Source organism: Uranotaenia lowii, chromosome 3 (genome assembly GCF_029784155.1).
Source record: "Uranotaenia lowii strain MFRU-FL chromosome 3, ASM2978415v1, whole genome shotgun sequence".
Classification (NCBI taxonomy): Eukaryota; Metazoa; Arthropoda; class Insecta; order Diptera; family Culicidae; genus Uranotaenia; species Uranotaenia lowii.
Window position 1 is genome coordinate 142842230 of NC_073693.1, and position 24400 is coordinate 142866629.

Below are 24400 nucleotides of genomic sequence, written 5' to 3' on the forward strand. Positions count from 1 at the left end.
GTAACATTAATGCTTCATTATGGTTCTATTTAATAATAAAGAAGAACTTCAGAGTACAGTAGAATAACTAAAATAAGTAAAGGATGAACAAAATAGGATGAATCTTACGCGCTGCAGGCTAGCTTGCTATCAATCATTTGCAATTCACTTTTGCTAACAATACTGTTCACTTTTGTACATTTAAGATCGACAAAAAGATTGAAATGCTTTTTTTTGGAAAAATTTTAAATTTATCACACTTTTCGGCTAGATTCATCCTTTAAATAAATTTATTTCCAAATAACTGAATTTTTTTTATTTAAAACAAAGAATTAAAGAGATTATTTAAATAATATAGTGAGTTGGAAACCATAGAAGCTAAGGTTATGTAACCTTAACAGTAATTGAATAAAATGGAAGAATCACAGAGTGCAGCAGGGTTACAAAATTTGAGCTAGAAAATAATAAAAATAAAAAGGTTAAAGGAAACTCCATGCTTTGAATGATCATTGTATCAAAAAAAGAAAACAAGCTAAATTTAAGCTAGATTGAACTGCTGCAGCGATTTGCATTGAGTCTGAAGTGCGAATGGAATTTTGAGAGGACCCAGGAGAAATATAAAAACTGATTTCTCATCAAAAATTGTTTTTAACGTATCGTTAACTTTCCAATATTCATTATCGTATTATTTTTTTCAAAGTTTAAATTAAGGCAAACGTTTCTACTCCAGATCGCATCACAATAAGCGTTATCATAAAAAAGTTATAGCGGTTCCTAGTGTTTACTTTTTTTTTAATCATTGAGCTTTTTTTCAATAAAATTCCCTCCAGTGTTCCTATTATTTTAGATAATTCCAATAATTTCAGATAATTTGACCCCCTGAGACTGCTGACAGGATTTGCCAGCCAATTTTCAAATTTTAGGATTAGAAGATACTTTTTGAGAATTTTTTCTGTTAAAACAGAGCTAACTTGTTAAAAAAAATTTGAAAATTTTTCAAAGATTTTGATGACATTGTTGAGTTTAATTTAAAGGCATTAAAAGTTAAAATTAAGAGAATAAGCTGCTCTGAAATTATAAAATAAAAAAATATATTTATTTTTTGAAGAATTCAAATAGAAAATTTTCAAAAAAATATTTTGTATGGGGGTCACCGACAAAATATTTTATAACTGCACATGAACGACATATTTGATTGGTTATCTTTCGACTACAGTAGATATAAGATAACAAAACGGAAGTTCAAACGGAAATGAGAACAATTTAAAAAAGTGCGATTTGTCTATGACCAGACACAAAATTGTTGTCTATGACCGGACAAGAAAATATTCAAAATTATAGAGCTTGACTTGAAACTTTCATTTTTTCATCTCTATACTGCCGTTCTAAGCAAGAATGTCCTATAAGACTTTTGGGTCATCTTCACTTTTTGCTGGAAACGGTCTCTTTTAGTGTTAACTTTCGAAAAAAAAACACAAACAAGTATACTTTGTTCTGAACTTATACGAAATTTTCATCAAGGTGGTTGTCTCTATGTTGATAGTTCTACGCAAGAATGTCACACTAGAGAAATTCTATGAAATGCAATTTTATCAAAAAATTGTCTTAAGATGAGTTCAAACTGTTCAATTTGATGTTATTCACTGAAAAGAACACTAAAATAGAGGGCGTAGGAGGAGCGAGAAGCCTTGAGTGTTTTATTCACAGAAATTTTCACTAAACACTTTTCGGCAGGCACTACTTACAGGATACTCAACTATACATTTTTATAAACAACTAGCTGACCCGTTGTGCTTTGCTACACCTTCCGAAAATAAATTTAATTTGTAAAAATCTATTCAAATTTAGATTTAAGAGAGCATTTTTTTTAAATCAAACCTCATCATACTTCAGAACCAACAACTTTGAAATGACAGCTGCAGCTGCAGTTCTGAATTGCAATTCAAAGATGGTATATATTAATTACTGAAACTTGATCTCTAAACTCGTTTTTCAAGATCTGAAATTTGTACTCTGCACCCAAAAAACCCTTTTTAAATATGGTCCCTTCTTTCAAAAGCTCTTTATCTCAAATTTACATGGGAGCTCTCCCATCTTTTCCAATTTTGTCACACACTGCTTGAAGAAGGTAGGCAAATTTAACAGGCTCGAGTTTACATAATACTAATGGAAAGAAAAAGATTTGCATATTGGAAATTAATGCAAGTTGTACTTTATGGAGAGAGAATTTTTTAAATCGATGAATAGCGTGAATCGTGACAGTTTTTTGAGGATATTCCTAATAGTCTGTATTATGAGCACTTCCAGCTCCTGTTAAGCTTTAGACGGGGTATTTTTTGGGTTTGAAAGAATAAGCTAAGGAAATTTGAAAAAAAAACGATGAAAAGGATTTTTAATAACCATTTTCAAACAGCTTTTTTCACCATCCTCGCCTACGAAGCAGTTTGAATATCTATCCTTTTTGCGCCAAAATTATGTTAAAAAAATGTTTTGCCATATTCCAAACTCGTGGACATGAGACATTATAGCTTGGAGTTTTCCCAAACAGCACTTATTATGGTAATGAAAAATATATTAAGTAAGTTATGTATTAAATACAGTGCAAATTTCTTTATTTTTAATAAATTTACTACGGCAAAAAATATAAATATTCAAAAAAATATCAGTTGTAGAAAGTCAAATATTCAAAAATGTTGGCAAAAACAAACTTTTAAGTTTACATTTGTCCCGTATATTGGGGCAAGTGTCAATGCAAAGCTTATTTACAGATGCGTCAGAGTAATGGCTTTAAAATGAATATAATACGTATTCCTGTTTTTTGTTCTATCAAATTTCAACGATATATCTTCAGTATTCCTGCAGTATAAATTTATGTTTTTACTCCACTTTTAACGAATGCCGTTTAAAGGGAATGACCTTCATTTACAAAGACATTTAAGAATTTTCGATATCCGCTTCAGTTTCAACATTCGGAATACCCCTTCTGGTCTTTCCAACATATTGAATCATTTTGAAGATGAATTTCTTAAAAGTTCGACGTTTGCCCTTGCCCTACCGTGTAAGTTGACAGGAGGGAATATTGTTTTTAACACTTTAAGGGTAGTGAACCTGTATATAAGAGAAGTGACATCTGAAACACAAAATTCCAATCGAGCAAAAGAACTGTCAAAATCGATTCCAATCGATCCGAGCATTTTGTCGCAGAGCTTTTACCTTTCTTATTGAAAACTCAACCAAGGAAGGTATTGCGATTGTTGTTATAGTTCAAACAGATAATTTTTTAGCTGGTCATATGAATTTATGATTAGGTGCAATTTGTTTTAATGCTTTGGTGAATCATGTTTCTAGTTAGAAAGCTAACTGATTATTAACGAAATTCAAGTCATTCATACCGTTTATCGCGATCCTTCGGGCATCGAGTTCAATGTTATTTTGTTGGATTAAGGAGTGTTCACTTTAGAGCTTGAACATTGAGCCAGAATTCAGAATTTTTTTTAAATAAAAAGCACCCAGTCTCATTTCTAAATTCGTTTCAGTTGTGTTTATGGGCCGAAGTAACAATTTCTAGAAGAAAACATAATTTTTAATTTTTTTTAACATAAAAAGTTGAACGTTTGAACATGTTCTAATGTTCCTTGAATGAAAAGTCGAATGCTACCTACATTAACACGAATTAAACATGGAAGTATGTATTTTTGAAAAGATTTCAATTGGTTTTGATTCGATTGATAAAATACCAATCCGCAACACATCTAGGTTACAGATCGCTCCCACGTGCATAAGAAACATAGGTTCTTGGTTGAGAAACAGGCGCCTGATTGTTAAATTTTTCCAGCGATCAATGAACAGTATGCTTTAGTTTCTATCCACTTGCGACGACGTTTGCTTGACCATAGAGACGAAAAACAAACCCCTCAAATAAAAGAAATATCAATCTGCGTCTCATCTAGGCGTCATTCATAACCATGTGCTGTACAAATGAGCTAGGAATCATGTAGAAAAAAAATCACATCAAGGCTTCATATCGCCACCCCTTGCATTTAAAATATTCTTGGTTGAGAAATACGCGCCAAAATATTCCCACTGATCAGTATGCTATGACACGGTTACTATCCTTTTGCGACGTTGGTCGAGGTCGAGGCGTCGCGAGACCTTGGAAACGAAAAACAAACCGCCCGAAGGAAGAAAAAATCTCGAGAATATGGATGTCATGACTTTAATTTGTTCCTAAAAACTACAAATTTTGTATGGAAGCCCTCCCTCCCTTAAGTCGGATGGAGTTTTGACTATTACAGAAACCATCCCCGGCCTCAAAAACCCTCAGATGCCAATTTTGACGATGATCGGTTCAGTAGTTTCCGAGTCTATAGGGAACAGACAGACAGACAAACATTCATTTTTATATATATAGAAGAGGACAAATTTCTCAAATTACGGTTTAGCATGAGTTTTTGGGAAAAAATAAACTATACAAGCTTTTAAATGATAGAAAAATTGTAGCCGTGTGACAGTTTTTCGTAGAACATGATCTGATTCTACGCAAAAGTGTCACTCGGAGCATTTTTGGCTCTAATTTGTTGTTTTTTTTGTAGGAAATGTATTTTTTTGGCAGAAAACATTGTACGACGATTAACTTGAACTGTTCACTTCGAAAAAACTGTCGGTGAATTTTTAAGTTTGAGAGAAAATTTGGAAATATAGCTGATATTTCAATCGCGTTTTTCTCGTTTGCCCGTTTTTCTACATGGGACAATCTTGCTTAGAACGGCAGTATAGCACCCTCAAATGGTTAGGTCCTCTGAAAAACTTTAAATTTTGCTGTCCGGTCATAGACATTTTTTCTCTAGTTTTTTTGAAACAAATGTTTCATTCTGGTTTGTCAAAAAAAAATTTATGACTGGATCCATAGAACGTTCAGTATTGGAAAACACGTAACACAAGACCTGTGCAAGTGATTTCAGTCATTTTGCTACGTCTTTAAGCCATTGGTGACAACTTTGATGAAGTAATTCGTCCGGCCATAGACAACACTTTTGGAAATGAGTGAAAACTAACATAAAATGATTTCTCTAACCACATAAATATGTTGTAGGTAATTTTTTTATTTCTAATATAGTCAAATGATCACTCTTCTTTCTTTTCAAATCAGCAGAGGAACCAATATTTACGAAAATCTATTTTTGAAGATATTGCTTAAAAACCTTAAGTGTCCGGTAGTAGACAACTTCCTGATATATCAAGGTTATACTAATTCAGATAAGATATTGACCACGAAAATGTAAAAATCTAAGTCTTGAAAACAAGCTCTCATGCAATGTCTGTCTTGTACTAATTTACTTGTACGCAATGTTGAACTGCCTCCTGACTTGTACTGAAATTTTCAAAGATTGCTTCAAACTTGCAAAATCATTGAAAAGCTTGGGTACAGCCATGAGATTCGAACATCGACCTTCTTGTTGAGAGGCGCACATGATACCACTTAAGCATGCCTGATGCATTGAAATGAGAGATTCAAAATTCCTATATGTATAAGCTATCGAAGCAAGCAAATTGAAGCAGAAAGGAGATATAACTTTTTTATTCGAAACGAAAAAAATTAAATTTTGATATCAAAGCTATATCTGAATAAAATAATAACATCTCGTTGAGATGGTTTTGTGTATTAATTTTGATATGTTTTTCTGATCGGGAAGGAAAAACTAAACACGTGAGTGGAGCAAAAACAGTTTGTTTTTTTTTACTTTTGTCAGAATGAATCAATATGTAAATTAAAAAAAGCATTTTTAAATAAGTAAACCAAGAAAAAAAACATTTATCAAAAAACGAGGGATTTCATTCATTTCAACGAATTACAAATTAATCAACAATCAATCCCTGTATGCTAATGTGCAATCAAATACAACTTTATTACCTCTGCCCTTAGTTCTTTGTTCAAATCTAGTAGAAATTTTCCAGGGCATTGTGCGAAACTTCGGCCTGATGAATAAACATTAACAACACAACAGACACACCACACAACACAGCTGACTTTCCTACCATCCAGGTTGGTTGTTTGGTTGGTTGTTTGCCAGCCAGATTAAGTCTACCGGCTGTGGGACTGCGCTTATTTATAGGGGTTGACGACATAACTGCGTTTATCAGTTGCGTGCATTCTAATTATAATTAAAAAATCATCCCTTTTGTTTTTCCGTTCCGTGCTGATTTGAAAGGGCTTGAAGTTGGGCCTTCGAATTTGGGATTTCTTTTTTTTTTTTTTGTTGATAATTTAGCGTTGTTCATTTGCTTATTTTTGTGAGTAGATAATTGACATTATAATCTAATCTAAAATAATTATAATTCAGTAGCCATTTTTATAGTTATTTGTGGGGAAGCAGAACTTTATTCTGGAGTTAAAGTTTAGTTACATGTTTTGTCCTTTTTATAGACAAAAGAGAACCAGGAAAGTTTATTCATCTCGATTAATTTAACTTTTATTCACTTCAACTTATTTCGCAAAACTTTAGCAATTTAAAAATATCGTGATTCTGAGTTTTACTCAAATTATTTTAAACCAATTGCAATGTGCGATAACTTGTGAGTTGATAATCCCTCCTCTATCTTACTGCTTATGATAGATACTCAGCAAGATCTTGTCAGCATCCTGGTGAGTAGGTAGTAAGTAAAAGTATATTTACTAATCACGTAAACCGGCCGGGCCCACTTTGCAGTTTTGGACGTAGAAACAACTGGAACCAAGGGAGGAAGAAACGTGGACAACAGTACCATACGTTTCCATGGTTATAAAATGTTTTAAATATTCACGTTGGAAGCATATTTGTTAAAATTTACTGTGCTCCTTGACAGTGACCCTTGAAAGTTCGTCCTTCTGTGGATGGAAATGGGGTTTTTCTGCACAGAAACATTGCGGTATTAATTGAATCAATTGATAAATTGTAAATGTATCATATCTGTATTGAACGTTTGATCAAACCACATGTTTCAGATTTTTGGACACCATCATCTCTGGCCTTGGATATAGCTCCTTTGCTCTTTAAAATAAATATTGGAAGAACAGAAAAAATAGTATCACCACATTATTTTATTTATTTATTATCTACCACCACATAATCTTTCGAAATTAGCTCTTCCAAAAGATGATCAGTAATTTCAACACATCATTATACACGTAAATTGCAAATGTTTCCGAAATTGTACTTATTTAGTTGAAGTGGTAAGTTGCAATAGAAATAATAATCCACTGCGCTTTCAGCAAAACGCGAGAATCACCTGACGTCTTTTCATAAATCAATTGACGGTATTTCAGAATTTTCCAATTTTGATAATTCTCAGGTAGAAACGCCCGGATTAGAACATCAATTCAGAATAAATGAACAAAAAGGATCATGGAACGGAATCACCAATTGTTGAAGTAGAAAATGTGTTTTCTGTTGCAGTGGGTCATTCAAAAATGTCAACTACTAGAGGTGGATCGGGCACATACACAATGAAACATGCAATTATTGATCACTAGGCTTGATCCATGATTCCCAAGATAACCCACAATTTCACAATTTTTAAACAACTTAAACTTAAAAAAAATTAATTTCACCGCGACGCACAGTGTTCCAAAATGCGAAAAACGTGATCGTTGCTTATAACTTTTTTAGGTCACATTTTAGCATATCGGTGTCTTCGGAGAAGTTTGTCAGTAAAATTAGTTCTATAATAAAAAACTATTATTTTTCTGATTAATCCCCCTACAAGTGAGATAAAATTTCTAACTTCTCTGTTATAGGTTTTAGCTCTTTGATGTCTTCGAAAAACTTGTTTAAAATAAAATTTTCTACAACTTTGTCTCAGATGCCAAGTATCTAAAATAATTATTATACGAGATATCGGCCAAATAAGAAACTTAACCTCCAAAAATCAGTTTTTTAATAATAACTTTTTTCAGTAAATTTTAAGTTAATACAAATGCGCTTCCAAACCTTTGCTTCTGACTGACATCGCGCAAGGAAAAGCTAGAAGAAAACACACGAAATCGTTGTTTTTAATGCAAACATGGAAAAGTAAAATTGATACATCTCGCTTGGATACAAGTGGATACTAACGATTGTACCTGCATCTTGTAGACGAAATCTTCGACTTTATTATGCATCTAAAGCGGGCTGCCCGATGTTGCCCGGTGTTTGTAAAATAAGGCGTGAAAAAGCCCTATTTTCGGTAATCTTTTTAACATAGCTCTGCAGTATCACATTTTACAAACTTGAAATGTTCAACAAAGTGGTGTATTTTAGTAAGACAAACAAATTTGTGGAACATTTTATTAAACTTAAAATTTACTGAAAAAAGTTATTATTAAAAAACTGATTTTTAGAGGTTAAGTTTCTTATTTGGCCGATATCTCGTATAATAATTATTTTAGAAACTTGGCATCTGAGACAAAGTTGTAGAAAATTTTATTTTAAACAAGTTTTTCGAAGACATCAAAGAGCTAAAACCTATAACAGAGAAGTTAGAAATTTTATCTCACTTGTAGGGGGATTAATCAGAAAAATAATAGTTTTTTATTATAGAGCTGATTTTACTGACAAACCTCTCCGAAGATACCGATATGCGAAAATGTGACCTAAAAAAGTTATAAGCAACGATCACGTTTTTCGCATTTTGGACCACTGTGCGACGGAGCGAAAAAAGGAACACGTGCGATACTAACAAGCCTTCGCCTACTTCTCCCCCTATCACCACTTCTCTATCGGACATAAATTCAGATTGAGATTCCAAATCTTGATCTCGATTGGTAGCTATATCCAGATCACTATCCTGATTCAGATCCTGATCCTGATTGTGCTCCTGATCCAAATCCCGATTTTGATTCTTATCTTGATCCTCATCCTGCTTCTGGTTCAGATTCTAACACCATGATCCATATCTTGAACTTTATTCTGATTCTCATCGTGATCTTAATTCAGATTCAAATACAGATAACTATTCTGAACTTTAATCCGATTCTGATCCTTACATTGAAAATGGTCCTGAACCTAATCATACTTCGATCTAGATCCTGACCTCGATTCTTATCTTGATATCAATGTTGATTGTGATTTTTATTCTGTTCGTGATTTTGATCCTAATCGTGATTTTGGTCCAGAATATCCAGATCTAGAATAAATTAATGATGCAGATTCAGATACTGATTGTGCTCAGATCAAGTTAAATACTGCCGTAGAACGTTGTTCTACGTCAAAAATATAAAAATTATTTAAATCAATTAGAATTGATTTGATTAATTTTTAACCCTAGGTAAACCTAGGGTTAGTTGCCCTACTTTGGACCCTTTAACCCTCATCTCACCAAAACATCATTCTAGTTTCTCAACCGTTTTTTACAAAATGTATAGTTTTGGAAAGCTCATAATGTAACTCAAATTTTCTCAGACATTTATCAGCTACAACACTTCAATTTACCGTTATTGAAAGTTAAAAAAAACGGAAAACCATGCTTAGGAAAACAGACTGTAGATTAGCTACGGAATGCTAAAAAAAATTCACTTAGTATCCAAAAAAGCTGAAGTTAGAAGCTACCTGTGGTTGTACGTTGCACATAAGGATATATTTATTTGAATTTTTTTAAGATTATGACCACAAAAAAAGTAAAAAAGTTGTGTTTAAACCGTAAAAATTGTTTAAGTCACGCCAGATAAATTTTTAAACGAATTTTGAAAAGTTGACGTAATTTGGCATTTGATATGAGTATGATAAATATAAAATAAAAAGTAAAAGTAAGTAATTATTTCGGAAATCTTGAGTTAATATACTCAAAATCCAGTGCAAAGTTGTATTTTAGTACAAGAAAGTCTAAAAAAATGCAAATCGACAAAACAGCTACTTTTGAAAATTCTGTGTTCCGTAAAATTTACACTCAAGGTCCGATTAGGGAGATTTTTTCCAGGGCTTTCAGAGTGCGTCCATAACAAAAAGTAATGATGCATAATTAAATATTTCAAGAATTCATTGAGGGTCCTCGAAGAAATTGTTTGGATTGCACTCGAATAAAGTTACAAGCCGCCAAACTTTCAATAGTGTCATATTGACTCTCAAGAGCGGATTAGGATTAAGTAATGGTTTTTAAATAATCATGTTTTTCTCATAAATACACGTAAGGTTTATAGCTTTCAGGAAATTTATTTATAATTCATGATCTTATCTGCAAGTTTCAATGAGAATTTTCAACATTGTTTTCGCCGTTATTGAAAGGTTTAAAAGATATGTATCTATCTAAAACTACTGTTCCAATTTTGGTACTGAACTGGTATCTTTCGTTGGACCTAGAACTAAAATTCTAAAATATGATTTTTCGAAAATAAATAGACAAATTCATTAAAAATGTAATCTTCTATCGAATATTATCATAAAAATATATTACAGCTTTTTAACGTTTAAAAATACTAAAATTTCTTTTATGGATGTCTATCCCCGTTAGCTCTAAAGCATGGATCATCCAAAATCTGGACGCACTGTTTATTATACCATAGCGCTCCTAGTTTTCAGATCTGGAATGTTTTGACAATACTTTGTTCGGAAATATTTCCTCTATCAGTGCTGAAAATTTCATAACGATTCGTTTTGTTCCAATAAAGTTACACGTAATGGAAGCCGCGAGGAGAAATTTAATTTTGGACACCCATGTCAAAAACCCGACGTGGTCTGGTTCAAAATTCGTGAAATCTGATTTTGGGCGGCTTCCTGGCCAAAAACTTTACAAAGCCACTGGTCGGGGTGATGTCTTTTTTTTTTGTAAATATTTATTTGAAACGGAGGGTGATGTCTTCGCCAAGTTTAAATTCGTTTTTGCCTATAAGTTGGCCAGAAAGTATTTGATCTGGTAAGGTATTTGAAGCTGCGGACGAAAAACCCCGGTGTTTGTGAAAAACAAGACCATGGACTCCGAAATGTACAAGAAGGAGTGCCTTAAAAAGCGTTTTTTTCGTACATTAGATCTCACAAAGGACCAGTAAAGTTTTCGCCAGATTTGGCAAGCTGCCACTACAGCTAAGAGGTACGTAGAGGCCAACGGATGGATTTTGTCGAAAAGACATCAACCCACCCAACTGCCCTCAATTCCGCTCTATCGAAAAATTTTGGGCAATTGTCAAGCAGAAGATGAAGAAGAATGGTAGGACGACTCGGGATGCATCAGAAATGAAGAGATTGTGGAACAAAATGGCCGCTGAGGGCAGTGAATGGCCGCTGAGGGTGTCCAAACTATGATGAGTGGTTCTCGACGAAAAGCTCGAAATTTCATCAAAACAACATCGGAATATTTTTTTTTCTTATTTTTCCTTTGAAGTGTAATAAAAACCCTACATTTTGATTACAAAACCTTTTTTTTTCGTTTACATAGTCCCGAGATAGACCCTTTTTAATGCGTCCAGATTTTGCGTGATCTATGCTTTATCAGCATAACAATATCTAAAACTTTTTTGTGTTTATTTACTTGTAGTTTATTTGCGTAATGCTGACAAAAATTGTGTGAAACGTTCAATATTGGTTCTGAATTGTGCCCCAATTAAAAATTCGCACCTTTGTTGGATTCTCGCGTGAGTTTTCATTACGTCGTATGAAACATCTTAAGAATTCACAGAAAACTGCTGCAAAAGTTATCAAAACAACTTTAAAATTTGTATCTCACATATAGAATATGTTGTCCAGACTACAAATATTCAGTCAGTTTTTGAATTTTTTGTAATAAAACTGTTTGTTTACATTTTGTTTCATACGACTTAATGAAAGCTCACGCGAGAATTGTTGCAATCGGATTTTATGCAATGTGACAGACGTGTTCTGATGGACAAAGAAATTGATGTTAAAACCGAATTTAAGGGGGGGGGGGGGGGGGGGGGGGGGGGGGGGGGGGGGGGGGGGGGGGGGGGGGGGGGTGGGGTTAGGATCTAACACTTTCAAAAAATCGATTTTTTATTTTTTTTTATTTTCTTATTGTAAAACATTTCAAGAATGTTTTGTCAAATTTTCAAGTCAATCGAAGCAAAACTGTAGAAATTATAGGCCTTTATCTCCTCTTATCTAATACTGCAAAAGAGAGAGAACAGAAACTTCAAACGCGTTTTTCTCGAAAGCACATTTTTAAAGTTCGTGGACATCGTCATTTGAAAACTACTTATCCGATTCTTTTCAAATTTGGAACATATTTTCTACATATAAAATACCAGACCCCAACGTTTTTTTTTTTGTTTTTTCACTTTGTAGAGATTTTACAGGTGAAAAATGGCGGATTTTTTCGTGAAAAATTGTAGTTTTTACTTCAAACAGCCACAACAATTTCATAAAAAAATTTTTAAGTTAAATGAAAACGTTGGGGTCCAGAGAAACATCTATTAAAAATATTTTGCTCTGATTTTTTGACTTCAGATGATTCTGTGCTGAGATACAGTGTCCACCGCAAATCCTGTTTTCTAAACGGCATCCTCGAAAGTGCTCCGTCACCGGCTCATTTTTCAATATTTTTCTACGAAAAAATTACTAAATTTTCTTTCAACAATGCTTTGTATAATGCAAAAAATTTGAATACATTTGTTTGACCGATAGCTCTAGAAAAAAATCGTGAAAATGGTGTTTTTTTTACCCGTTAGACCCTACCTACCCCCCCCTTAAGGGATTGAATTCTTCGAGGTTTCTACTCATAAACTGGTTCAAACCATATTCCAATCGGTTTTTGCAGGTGAATTTGTGTAAAATATCATGATTTTGCAAAGGTTTTGCTTCTGTGATAAAAATATTAGATCAACACATGACTGAAAAAAGTGTGCAAAGATAAAAAAAAGGATTTTATAATAAAGTAAGAATATTTATAAGTATAATGTAAGTATAATTTTATTTATATTTTTATATTTAATGTCATATTATCACCTTCATTTCCTTCATAGAAAGTTTTCGATCAAATGATTACTTTTCAAAATACACACGTTTGTAACTGCCCGGATTCTAAATGATCATAGCCTTATAATGGGTATGAAAAACGCGAAAACGCTTTTGAAATTTTTGAACAACTAAACTCAATTCTTTCGTGTTAGTTCAACAAACTTCAACATTGCGGCAGCGAAATTCGACACTTGATTGAACAAATCTGCCGCAAATCGACGTTCTGTTGGCGGCGAGGGTTTTCCCCATTTTTTGCGCGTAGGTTTCATGCATCGTACCGATAGCCCAAAGGAATCTACATAAACCTAACGATAGCAGACCCAATGCGCATGTGCTTCACATAATGGAGCGGCATTTTCTGTATGACGACACGTTTTACGACGCCGTTCTTATGTATGTCGATTTCGATACATATCCGACAGCTTATGCATTATTTCTTGGAATACTTTCCGTATTCCATCAGTGGTATTTGTCCTTCTCCTTCAGGATTTAAAGCGGAAGCTTCTTCATCAAAGTTAGGAGAGGTTATGCGAAAGTGTGTTTAATTTTTTAAATAAATCCAAAAATAACATATAATCACCAATCAAATAACGATTCCTTTATCTTCTCTTTCCAGAATCTCAAAATCGGTCGAATTAATTTTGTAATATCCACCAATTCACAACAAAAAGTATTAGCAACTTGCGAAGGCTAGTGTTTTCTGAGGACATTGTGAAAAAATAAGTGTACGGTTAGTCAAACTACCCACATTTTTCCTGTAAAAGTTATATTTTGCGATTGTTAGTGTGATAAGCGATCTCGAGCAGCAAGTGAAAAATCGTTCCGAATCTCTCGTTGGTGCCTTCGGGTGAAAATGTCTGCGGAAGCTACTTTTGGCGAGTGTACTTTCAATCATGGAAGAAAATTCAATAATCGACAACCTTCTCAAATTCCGGCAAGCAGATCCATAGTTTGGCTGAGAAGGCCCAGCACCGCTAAGGTCGACTACAACTATTAAGTGTCCAATTAAACGTGAAAGAAAATTTAAATGATTACCGTATCAGTGATGTGAAAATAATACACCAGTGAAAAGTTTTAATCAAAAATTACGCCCGCAAATAGAAAAAAAAAGCATCTTACACAATGGATTTCGGAGGAGACACACGAGCTACCACTAGTCATCAACAGATGGCGCGGATCGAGGGCTACGGTCCCATCAGCACCTCTATGCAGAATCTCGCCACAGATGAACCGGATAATCTCAGGAAAAGGTAAGCTACTTACTTCACAAACTTTCTTAATTATTTTAAGTTTTGAAGCTTGGACAAAAATTTTACAACGCTGTTGTCAAAATAGAGACAAAACATTGTTCTAACAGCTCTCAGTATCTTTTTTGTTTGTGAAATCGCTGAGCGTTGAAAATAGTAGGTATGATTTAGTAGTTGCGATATTAAGGTTCAACAAACACACCTGTGCTACATTCACTCTAGATAACAATGTATGTAGGTACCTGTGCCGACTCCAAACATCCGAGCCGCACGTAAGGTACGAAATTTGAGCAGAGATCAGCATTTGCTTCAGATCTCGCGATGTAAGTACTTTGTGGTGGTACGATACACTGAGGGTGGTCCTAAATTTGGAATTCATTCAATCGAATGAGATTTTATTAATCCAAATTCATTTGGTTACTAATTCTATGGGGTTTCGGTACTGATTTTATATAGTTTGATGTAGTGATACGGTCAAAATTTGGTCAAGGGAAAACGCGTGTAAATCGGTGAAATCGTTTATTTAAAAAATCAAATTAAATGTGTTTTTTCAAGTTTAATTAGGTAGTATAAAATTCAGGAAAAATATTCAGTTATGCTTCCGCTTTTGCAAATTCGAATTGCCGGGCCTTACGCTTAACTCCTGCCATCAGATTTTGTACAGCCACCTTGTCCACCTTCTTCGCCACAGAAAGCCAGTGTGCCTTAAACTGCTGCTCGTCCTTAGCAGTTTTTTTGGTCTTCTTTAGGTTCCGCTTGACAATAACTGACAATAACAGTATTTCTCAATTGGGCGGAGCTCTGGCGTGTTGGGAGGGTTCTTGTCCTTGGGAACCACCTGCACGTTGATGGCGGCGTACCACTCCATGGCCTTTTTACCGTAATGGCAAGATGCCAAATCCGGCCAAAACAGTACGGAACAACCGTGTTTCTTCAGGAAAGGCAGCAGACGTTTATTCAAACATTCTTTCACGCAAATTTCTTGGTTGACAGTCCCGGAAGCTATGAAAATGCTGTTTTTCAAGCCACAGGTACAGATGGCTTGCCAAACCAGATATTTCTTCGCGAACTTTGACAGTTCCATGTGCTTGAAAATATCTGCTACTTTTCCCCTTCCTTTTGCCGTATAAAAACTCCTGTCCCGGAAGCTGCTTGTAGTCGGCTTTGACGTAGGTTTCGTCGTCCATTACCACGCAATCAAACTTCGTCAGCATCGTCGTGTACAGCCTCCGGGATCGCGCTTTGGCCGTCGTATTTTGTTTATCATCGCGATTTGGACTCACTACCTTCTTGTAAGTCGATAGTCCGGCTCGTTTTTTGGCTCGATGCACGGTTGTAGACGATACACCCAGATTATTTGCGGCATCTCGGAGAAAGAGGTTAGGGTTTCGCTTGAAACTACCGGCAACTCTCTTTGTCGTCTCAGCGGTTTCCGGTTTTCGATTTCTCCACGATCCAGACTTCCTGGCTGTCGAAAAACGTTCCCAAAACACTATTATTACATTTGTAACGGTTGATTTGGCAACTTTTAGCGATTTTGCCAGCTTTGCGTGCGAGTAGCTCGGATTTTCGCGATGCGCGAGCAAAATTTTGATAAGCTGCTCTTCTTCCTTGGACGGGATTTTGACAACTGAAGAGTGAATTCCAAAATCGAAATAGGAGCAACATTCTACACACACACACACACACACACACACACACACACACACACACACACACATCTTCAAAATGAGGGGTGTTCAGGTTTTTTAAATGCTAAATTGAAAGAAATGCGTCAAGTTGATATTGACCAAATTTTGACCGTATCACCTTTTTATTCGAAGTTCTTAAACTTAAATCTTACATAAATTTAAAAAATTTAAAGCTCTGGAATGGCAATCCATATTTTAATTCCGATTCACAATACAGATTAAAAATAAATAATTCAAACAGTGAATTTAGATTACACCTGAACTACAGAATTTAAATAATAGATTCATGAATAAGGGCTCATAAAATCCTGATCTGGAATAAATTCGGAAAACTTTTTTTTGTACATTTCAGAAATCGTATGGAAATCCGGATACAGATTCAAAGCGCGATTTTTTAATTTTTGGTTCAGATTGAGATTCAAAATACAGATTCAAAATACAGAAATAGATTGTACTTGTAAATAAATTTTATAATCAATATAAATTGTTGAGGAATTCAAGTAATCATGAACTTAACACATTGCGGACCAAATACGAGACATCTCGTTTTTTTGCTGTCAAAAGTGTGCCTCACTTCGAATTATAACTCGAATGGACTGAATTTGAGTGCTAGTCTTTATTCGACAAAATTGAACACAACATTGGCCGTAACTTAAAAATGCTAAATTTGTAAAATTTAGTCCAGGGGTTTCTGAGATGTAGAATGCCGAATTTCGGTGTTCCTCGTCATAGATTTCTTCGCGGTCCTTGATGTGTTAAGATTGCTTGTCAATTCATTTTCAAGATTTCAATTTTTTAAACAAAATTAGTTTGTATACACAATTCAATTAAAATAACAGATAAAAGGTAGAATTTGAATTCTTTGTTTCATCCGAAAACCCCTTATTTTATTTTTTAAAAATCATCCACAGGATTTTTATTATGGAACGAATGAATTTATGAAAAATATTTGCTGCTAAAGAAACATCTTCACCTTAAAATCTGCACAAAATTCTATATTTTTCCAGTGTATTTTTAAACATTGTTAACACATTAAGGACACTAAAGTTTCGCATTTTATGTTTCAGATCAATAAATTGTCCAATTTTAAATTCTGTTAATTTAATATAGATATTTGAGTAACGGGAAAAATTGTGTTAAATTTTGTAGAATGAGGTTTCATTATCAAATTCAGATATCTTGTATTTGGTCTGCAATGTGTTAATATTGCAGCTTTTTAGAGCAAAATTACATACTGAAATCATTTATTTGGTTAGTTTGGAAGATTGGGTTTGTTTGATTTGAGTATTGAATAAGTTTTTTAAGCCCTTATTTTATGCCCAAATCAACTAAGTTTGATCTACCAGATTCTTAAACAAATTCAAAAATTTTAACCTTAGATGCATTTATAGCGAATTTAGTTCCCTTTTGACGTTTACTACCAATTTTCCAAACCAAACTTTTAATGTCAAAGTACTTAAAAAGGAATAATCATATAGTGACAAACATAATTTTTTTTTTTGTATTTGGAGATTTTGGACAAAAAATTTAAGGTAAAAATCAGTCACCAAACCCCCCCCCCCCCCCCATGTGTCGGTTCTTCCTACGGCCCTGCCCCAAATAATGTAAAAAAGGGGTGTTAAAACCGTATTTTATAGTCAATCAACCGCCGAAGCTTCTTCAGTAGATTATTTTTTAAGTTAGGTAAGTTGACTAATTTAACACATTTTGGAATCTTAAGATTTATATACAGTAGTTTCTCGATTTTATCACTATTCGATTTTATGAATACTCGCCAAATTCACGTTTCGATTTTATCACGATTTTTATGAAATCATTCAGAAACCATTACCAGAACTTAATTTTCATATTTTTTATGGTTTATGTCATAGTATATAGGTATCCAATAATATGAAAATGCCATTGAACTGCTTATTTTATCTGTACAGTGTTTAAAATCGTCATTTGGATTTTAAAAACGCTTGTAATAATCGACACAAGTATTTTAACGTCACGCTGATGCTAGTGTTGTTACTTGTGTTGGTTAGTAGCTTTAAAAAAATTAACTTTTTTGGTTATGCGAATCATATAAAAATGTGGGTGAATTTAAGCGTTTTTGAAAAGAGATAAGTGTCTCTGATTTCTTTGTTGAACTTGTTTATTTTGAAGGGTGGCGTGCGTAATCCTTATTGGATAGCCTTTAGTATGTCTGAATGGATAATTTTGGAAGAATAAAATGAAATTCTGCTAGCTTTGTCTGAAAATATGACTAAGATTTCTGTTTTTCTACATATAAAGACAAAAGATTATCTGCCCATAAAGCAAATTTCGAGAAACACACTGAAAAAGTCTAAGTTGAGCAAATGTTCAAATATTTTTCGAATAAATATACTTTTTAGTTCATCAAAGGTGTTAAGATTAAAATATTGAAATTTGAAATAAGCAGAAACAAATTTTTTGATGCTAATTTTTTGAACTTTTTTTCAAAATCGAAATAAGAGATAACGACTGTTAAATTTCCATCAAAAAAAAAATCACTTTGATTAGATGTAGACTATCAAATGGATATACAACATGGTTTTATTTCAGGAAAAAGCCTAAAAATTACGCCTTATGATCTAAATTTATTGATACAAAACGTTTCCACTAGTGAAAATATTATAAAGTATTGATTAAAACAACATATTTGACAAAACTTTTTATCAATCCGCATTTTCTGAGACTATTCTAACACTTTTTTTCGCTTATAGTCGTTTCGCGACAACTATTCTAAAACCTTAATTCAACTTTTCATTGGATTATGAGTTTGTAAACGCAAGGTTCTTTCGTTTTTTTTTTGTGGTTGTGGTTTCTACATGTGGCTAGATGTTTACAGTTGATAAGTTTAACTGCTTAAAAATGTGAAAAACAACGGTTATAAACGTCAATTCGAAATTTGGGATTGAAGGATGATGTTGTTCTAGTGCATGAGATAAATAAGTTTTTTTTATCCTGTGTGAAAAGATTATGACAGCTTAGCTAATATGGCACTAAGCTTCAACATAATTGCCAGAATTGCCATATGAAAACGAGATTTACAAGATGAATCTTTGATTCGCATTTTGATTAATTTTAGCCCCGATTGGTAACTGAATTATAAAATTTTTTTTTTAAACATTTGGTGATTGTTCGAAAAATATTTTACACCAACAGTGTTGGTATAGGATAATATTTTTTAAATTTTCTATGAGAATCAAAAACTTTAAAAAACTATAAGAAACGATATAAGAAACTAGGTCATCATTATTTTGTTCTCATTGAATGATAAATTTGTTACATTCTACTAAAATAAAAATTGAATAAGTGTTGAGGTATACAAATGTAGCATCTAACCTGCTGTTTCATGATGTCCCGTTCGACGGTATCGCAATAGAGGACAAAGCGTGTGTGTGCTGTTATTCACTTCTCAAGTAACCATAAGCACTAAAGCTTTGCATTTTTGTAGCTTTATACCAGCATTCAAGTGCTAAATTACAATATATCAGCACATCAAGTGCACTTTTGCATTACAACAGCCCTTCGAGTGCTTTATTGCATCATATTGGAATCATACCACTCTTTTAAAATGCAACTAGCATTTTATTAGCTTTGCACAATGCTTTTGAAATGTAACATATCTTGAAATCAGAATAACAAATGCTATATTTTCTTAGCATTAAATTGGCATCCCACAAGCGTGCTTGAATGTTTTTTTTCACTATGTAAGCACTACAGTGACATTAGGCAAAAGCACATTAGTATTGCTTGGTTAATGCTGGATTTTTTCTTGATTTTTAATGAGTAATTTCTGGGTTTTGACCAAATTTTTCCGGATCTTGCCCATATTTTGGATCTTAAATTTTGAAATCAAATGCCCGTGTTTTGCCAGGTTTTGATATAAAATTACCCGGTTTTGTCCAGCCCGGATAAGTGCTGAAAAAAATCTGGTAACATTAACCTAAAGAGCTATTTTACTGTTTCAGATTACATTGACTTGTCGCAGTGTGCATTATTATACCACACTCATCTTTAAAATCATCATCAAAGTCTTTCGAACCGTTTATTACACATCCGTGTACTCCAGAAAACCCAATGTTCTCCTTTGCGTTAATAAGAAAAAACAAGCAATTCCGATATCTAAATCTAATTTCTACGAATGTGCTTTGAAACAAACTCTTGCCGAAAGTTTCTCAAAATTAACTTTGTAGAGCCACCCTCATCCTAACTAACAACACGGTGATACACCCTATTCCAAGCAAGCGAAGAAGTCGAGTCTGGCCACAGTAGTATCCGTACACCATTTGATCCGTCGCGTCGCGAGAAGCCTACAGAGTACAGAGTACAGACGACCACAACAAGCAGCAGAGCGGTCAGAGAACGCCAGGCCTTCGCTTCGTTCAGCTCGGCAGCAGTTTCACCGTATCGCTCGAATAGTGATAAGTGCTAGTTTGGTATTTTGTTCGTCTCGTCTCCGTCAATCCGTCCGTCCGGTTCGTTTGGGGAGTTTGAACTAAGCCGATGTTATCTGTGTGTACGTGATGTTTCTGAATGGGCTGAGTCTTCATCAACGAAGCGCGGTGGCGTTGAGAGACTTTCCGTGCCCTCAGGTAGTTGTTTCCTCCCCTACGGTGCTTAATCCGAGGCTTATACGGTGTGGCTAAAGCGCTTAAACGCAAAAACGTTTGCGTATTGGTTTTACTTGAGGAAAACTATTGGCGGAAGCAAACCATAATTGCTCGGTGCCTTATTTTCGGAATATTGTGTGTGCTTACGAGTTCGTCGCTTGCGAATTGCATCAGTCGATAAAATCTTAACCATCGTGCGAATACCGCTAGTTGAAGCAATATTGGAATATGCAGATCTTACTAGATTATTATATCGCAATAAGTGAAAGCTCCAAGAATCAAAAGCAGCAGTGAAGCATTGAATCGAAGCGAAAATTGTATATTGTATGTACCTACGTAGGGTAACAGCAAAAAAAAAGTGTGGTGTGACCTCGAAATCGTGCGCCGTTTGTCTGTGTTTGCTATTTTGATATTGATGGTGTTGTTGCCTTGCTTGTTCCATCCATCGGGTGTATTGTTTTCAACGTTTTATTAAAATCTGGTAAACAGGCTTTACTTTATACACCATTGAAGAGCTGTGCAAAGGAGAAGTGGAAAATAATAAAAATAAAATACCAAAGACAAGGGGGCGCACGTGTCCGATGTGTGATGTGAGTTCGGAAATTTGGGTCGTAGGTAGGCGAATTTAAAACGGCACGTCAAAAAGTTAACAATCAACGTTCAGTGTTCAGTTCCGGCTGTATTATCGGAGAAAATGGTTTTCTTTATGAGCAAAACGATAGTGCCGGAGGACGTCAAGATCGGGGAACCGCCGGATAAATCCATCGTCGACGATATCATCGTTGGAAAAGGGTAAATTTATAGGATAAATTGAATGATAATAACCTATACATGGACCTACGTACACCTGCTGGAGAATAACGTCTTTTGTCAATATTGCTTCGGTCGTTCCAAAACAAATTCGAAGCTCAATTTCAACCTATGTTGAGAAAAATATATGAGGGCTGTATTAAAATGTTCAATAAATCAAGAAAGATTGTAATGTAAAGATGCATTTTTAAAATTTGCAAGTTTAATTCTAAATCTATTAAGTATGAAAATTAAACCGCTGCAAAAAATGATTTTTTGATACCTATTGGTTACCAATCATCAGTCATATGAGATGATTTCTTTCATTTCTGAATTAGCGCTTCGAGTGTTTATTTTGTATTGAAATTGGTATGAAAAATAAAATATGTTTACGAATTTTTGAGACCAAAGACCAGAACTTGTTTGTCCCTCAACCCTCATCCGTCCCTGAAATCTTTATCCGTTACAGTTCCTGGAGTGTCAATTTGACACTCATGACTAAAACCAATATATCTCTCTTCTTTCCGAACCGATTTTTACAAAATTCATAGTATTCGAAACCTCAGAACTCCAATATGTTTCTCAAACATTATACACCTACAACACTTCAGTTTTCCGTTATTCAAAGTCTAAGAAAAAAAAAATTCCGAAAATACATCCTTCGGAAAAAAAACTATAGATCAGCTATGGAATGCTCGAAAAATTTTTCACTTAGTGTCCAAAAAAGCTGTAGTTAGTTACGTTGCACATAAGGATATCGGTATCGATTTTTGAAAAGGGTGTATGCCCCAATTGTAAACAAATCCAGTTACTAGCATAAACGTTTAAAACTTTCTATTTTCCATCTAAAAAAATGAACCTTTTTTATTTTTCTAAATTCCAGTGTATTTAATGTATATTTTTGAAAAAAGGCGAATATATTTTTTTTTATGAGTGTGCAACCACGAAAAGTATTTTTTTTATTTATTTTCATCTGGGTTTTTTGGGCCAGAGATGGTTTGTATAATAGTTTCGAGAATCTCACTTTTTATGGAAGGGGGGCTCCCATACAAAATCAACTTTAAATGGGACACACAACTTTAAGACGATTTTCATGAAAACTTATTCACGAGCACGAAAAAGTTAAAGATATGTAGATGAAGTTTAACATTTTCTATTAATTTATTAAGTAAAAGGTAAAACGAAGTTTACCGGGTCAGCTAGTTGATTATATTTGATGAAACTTCAAATGCGTTTTTCTCCAGAGGTCTTGTCGTATTGGCCCTTTTCAAAAATCGTTACAAATATATATTTTTTTGAAATTTTTCAAGATCATGAAAAAAAAGGTAAAAAAAGTGGTGTAAAACCGTACTTTTCAATCTCGAGGGTTCAAAATTGCTTAAGTCATACCAGATAATTTTTGAAAAGAGAATTGGAAAGTTACCTAATTTGGCACATTTTTGCATTCTTAGATGTTAAAATACGAAACACAAATTTTTTGACAAATTTTCAAATTTAGCTGTTTTTCGATTTTTTGTCCATTTCACAGATTTTCTTGCACTAAAATACCACTTTGCACTGGGTTTTGAATATATTGACACTAGATTATTTAATACTAGCTGACCCGGTGTGCTTTGCAACACCTTTCAAATTCGAAAGATAATTTCAGAATTTATTCAAATTTTTAATGTTTTATTAGCATTATTTTAAATCAAAATATAACATAATTCATAAGCAACCACTATAAAATGAGAGCTGCAGGTGGAGTTTCGAATGCTACACAGAAACAACTTAAACTAATATTCTCAATCTTGATTTGTGTTAAAGATCTGTTAATTTTAATCTGTTGCTTTAAGCTCCGCCCTAAAAAAGGAGGGTTCCAAATAAATCGTACGCAAACAATCCAACTAATAGAATATGGTTGTTTTTGCTTAATATGTTCTGAATTTATGCTAAAAAACTGATAAGAGAGACCACCCTCCCCCCCCCTGTCCTTCCCTTCCCCCTGCTGAATGGAGATCGTGATTTTTAATAATCATACCCATTTTTTTCGTTCCCAAAAACCTTCTTGTATCAAATATTGTTCCATTGGTTGATAATTTTTTAAGCTTTGCAACAAAATTTATATGGAACCTCCTCCTTTCTTCTCCTCTTACCTTTTTATGCCATATTTGTTTCCATTTGTTGGCTTCGTTAGCATAAACTGAGAACTTATGCTTAAAAAAATTGTATTGGGTTCAACCCCCTCCTCCTATTTTCCCCTCCCTTTACATGTTAAGTTTTGTCCGTTTCTCGGATTTTGTGAAAAATCCGCAGCAAGAAAGGAATTGTTTGACATTAAAAAAATTCTCGTATGGAAATACCATCCCTTGCTAAATTTGGTTTTATTTGCGATTTAAATTCTTGAGTTATGCATTAACATGAAAGGAAGTACCAACCCCCTTCCATTCGCCCCATTGAATGGAGGTGTGAGAATTTAGTATTCATAAAAGTATTTTTTGTACTCACAAAATTTTTGATACCAAGTTTAATTTCATTTGCTCTATTAATTCTCAAGTTATGCAAAAAAAGGTATGGTAGCCCCCCCTTTCCCCTTTATAATAGAAACATTTCTCCATTCCAAATACCCTCACATACCAAATATGGTTCAAATTTACTCGATCGGATCTCCTGTTAAACTGAAAATTGTAAGGGAGACCTCTTCTCCCCCTTTTCATCCACCTTTTTGAAGGATTGAGGGATACCAAATATTCAAAGAAGCATTTCTCGTACAAAATATCGTTCCATGCCAAATTTGGTTCCATTTGCTGTTGTAGTTCTTGAGCTATGCAATAGAAATTGTATGAAACTTCCCTCCCTCTTTCCTTTCTCCCCGCTGGAAGAAGGAAGGGGTCTCAAACAATTAGAACATGTTCCCAAATATCCGCCCATGCCAAATTTGGTCCCATTTGCTTGATTTCTATTTGAGTTATGTAAAAATTAAAAAGAGGGGCCCTCCCCCTTTATATCTCCCTACTGGAAAGAGGGTGGGGTTTCAAATAATCATAGAAATATTTTTCGTATCCAAATACCTTCCCATGACAAATTTGGTTCCATTTGCTTTATAAGTTTTTTGAGTTATGTAAAAAAATATGAAAGAGGCCCCTCCCTCTTTCATCTGCAGAAAGGGAGGGGTC

General features: G+C 34.1%; 1 protein-coding gene across 3 annotated transcripts in view; it reads left to right on the forward strand.

The window, feature by feature from the left end:
- LOC129751183 (mitogen-activated protein kinase kinase kinase 13) overlaps positions 1-24400 on the forward strand; it is a 79675-nt gene that overhangs the window by 8805 nt on the left and 46470 nt on the right. Inside the window, exons 1-2 of one of the 3 annotated variants that reach the window (XM_055746537.1) lie at positions 13375-13431; positions 13513-14146. In XM_055746537.1, coding sequence (XP_055602512.1) covers positions 14019-14146 — 128 coding nt within the window. In that variant the 5' untranslated portion in view covers positions 13375-13431; positions 13513-14018. Of the gene's footprint in view, positions 1-13374; positions 13432-13512; positions 14147-20198; positions 21249-24400 lie in introns of those variants that run through there. The other 2 variants (XM_055746536.1, XM_055746538.1) reach the window with 2 other exon arrangements.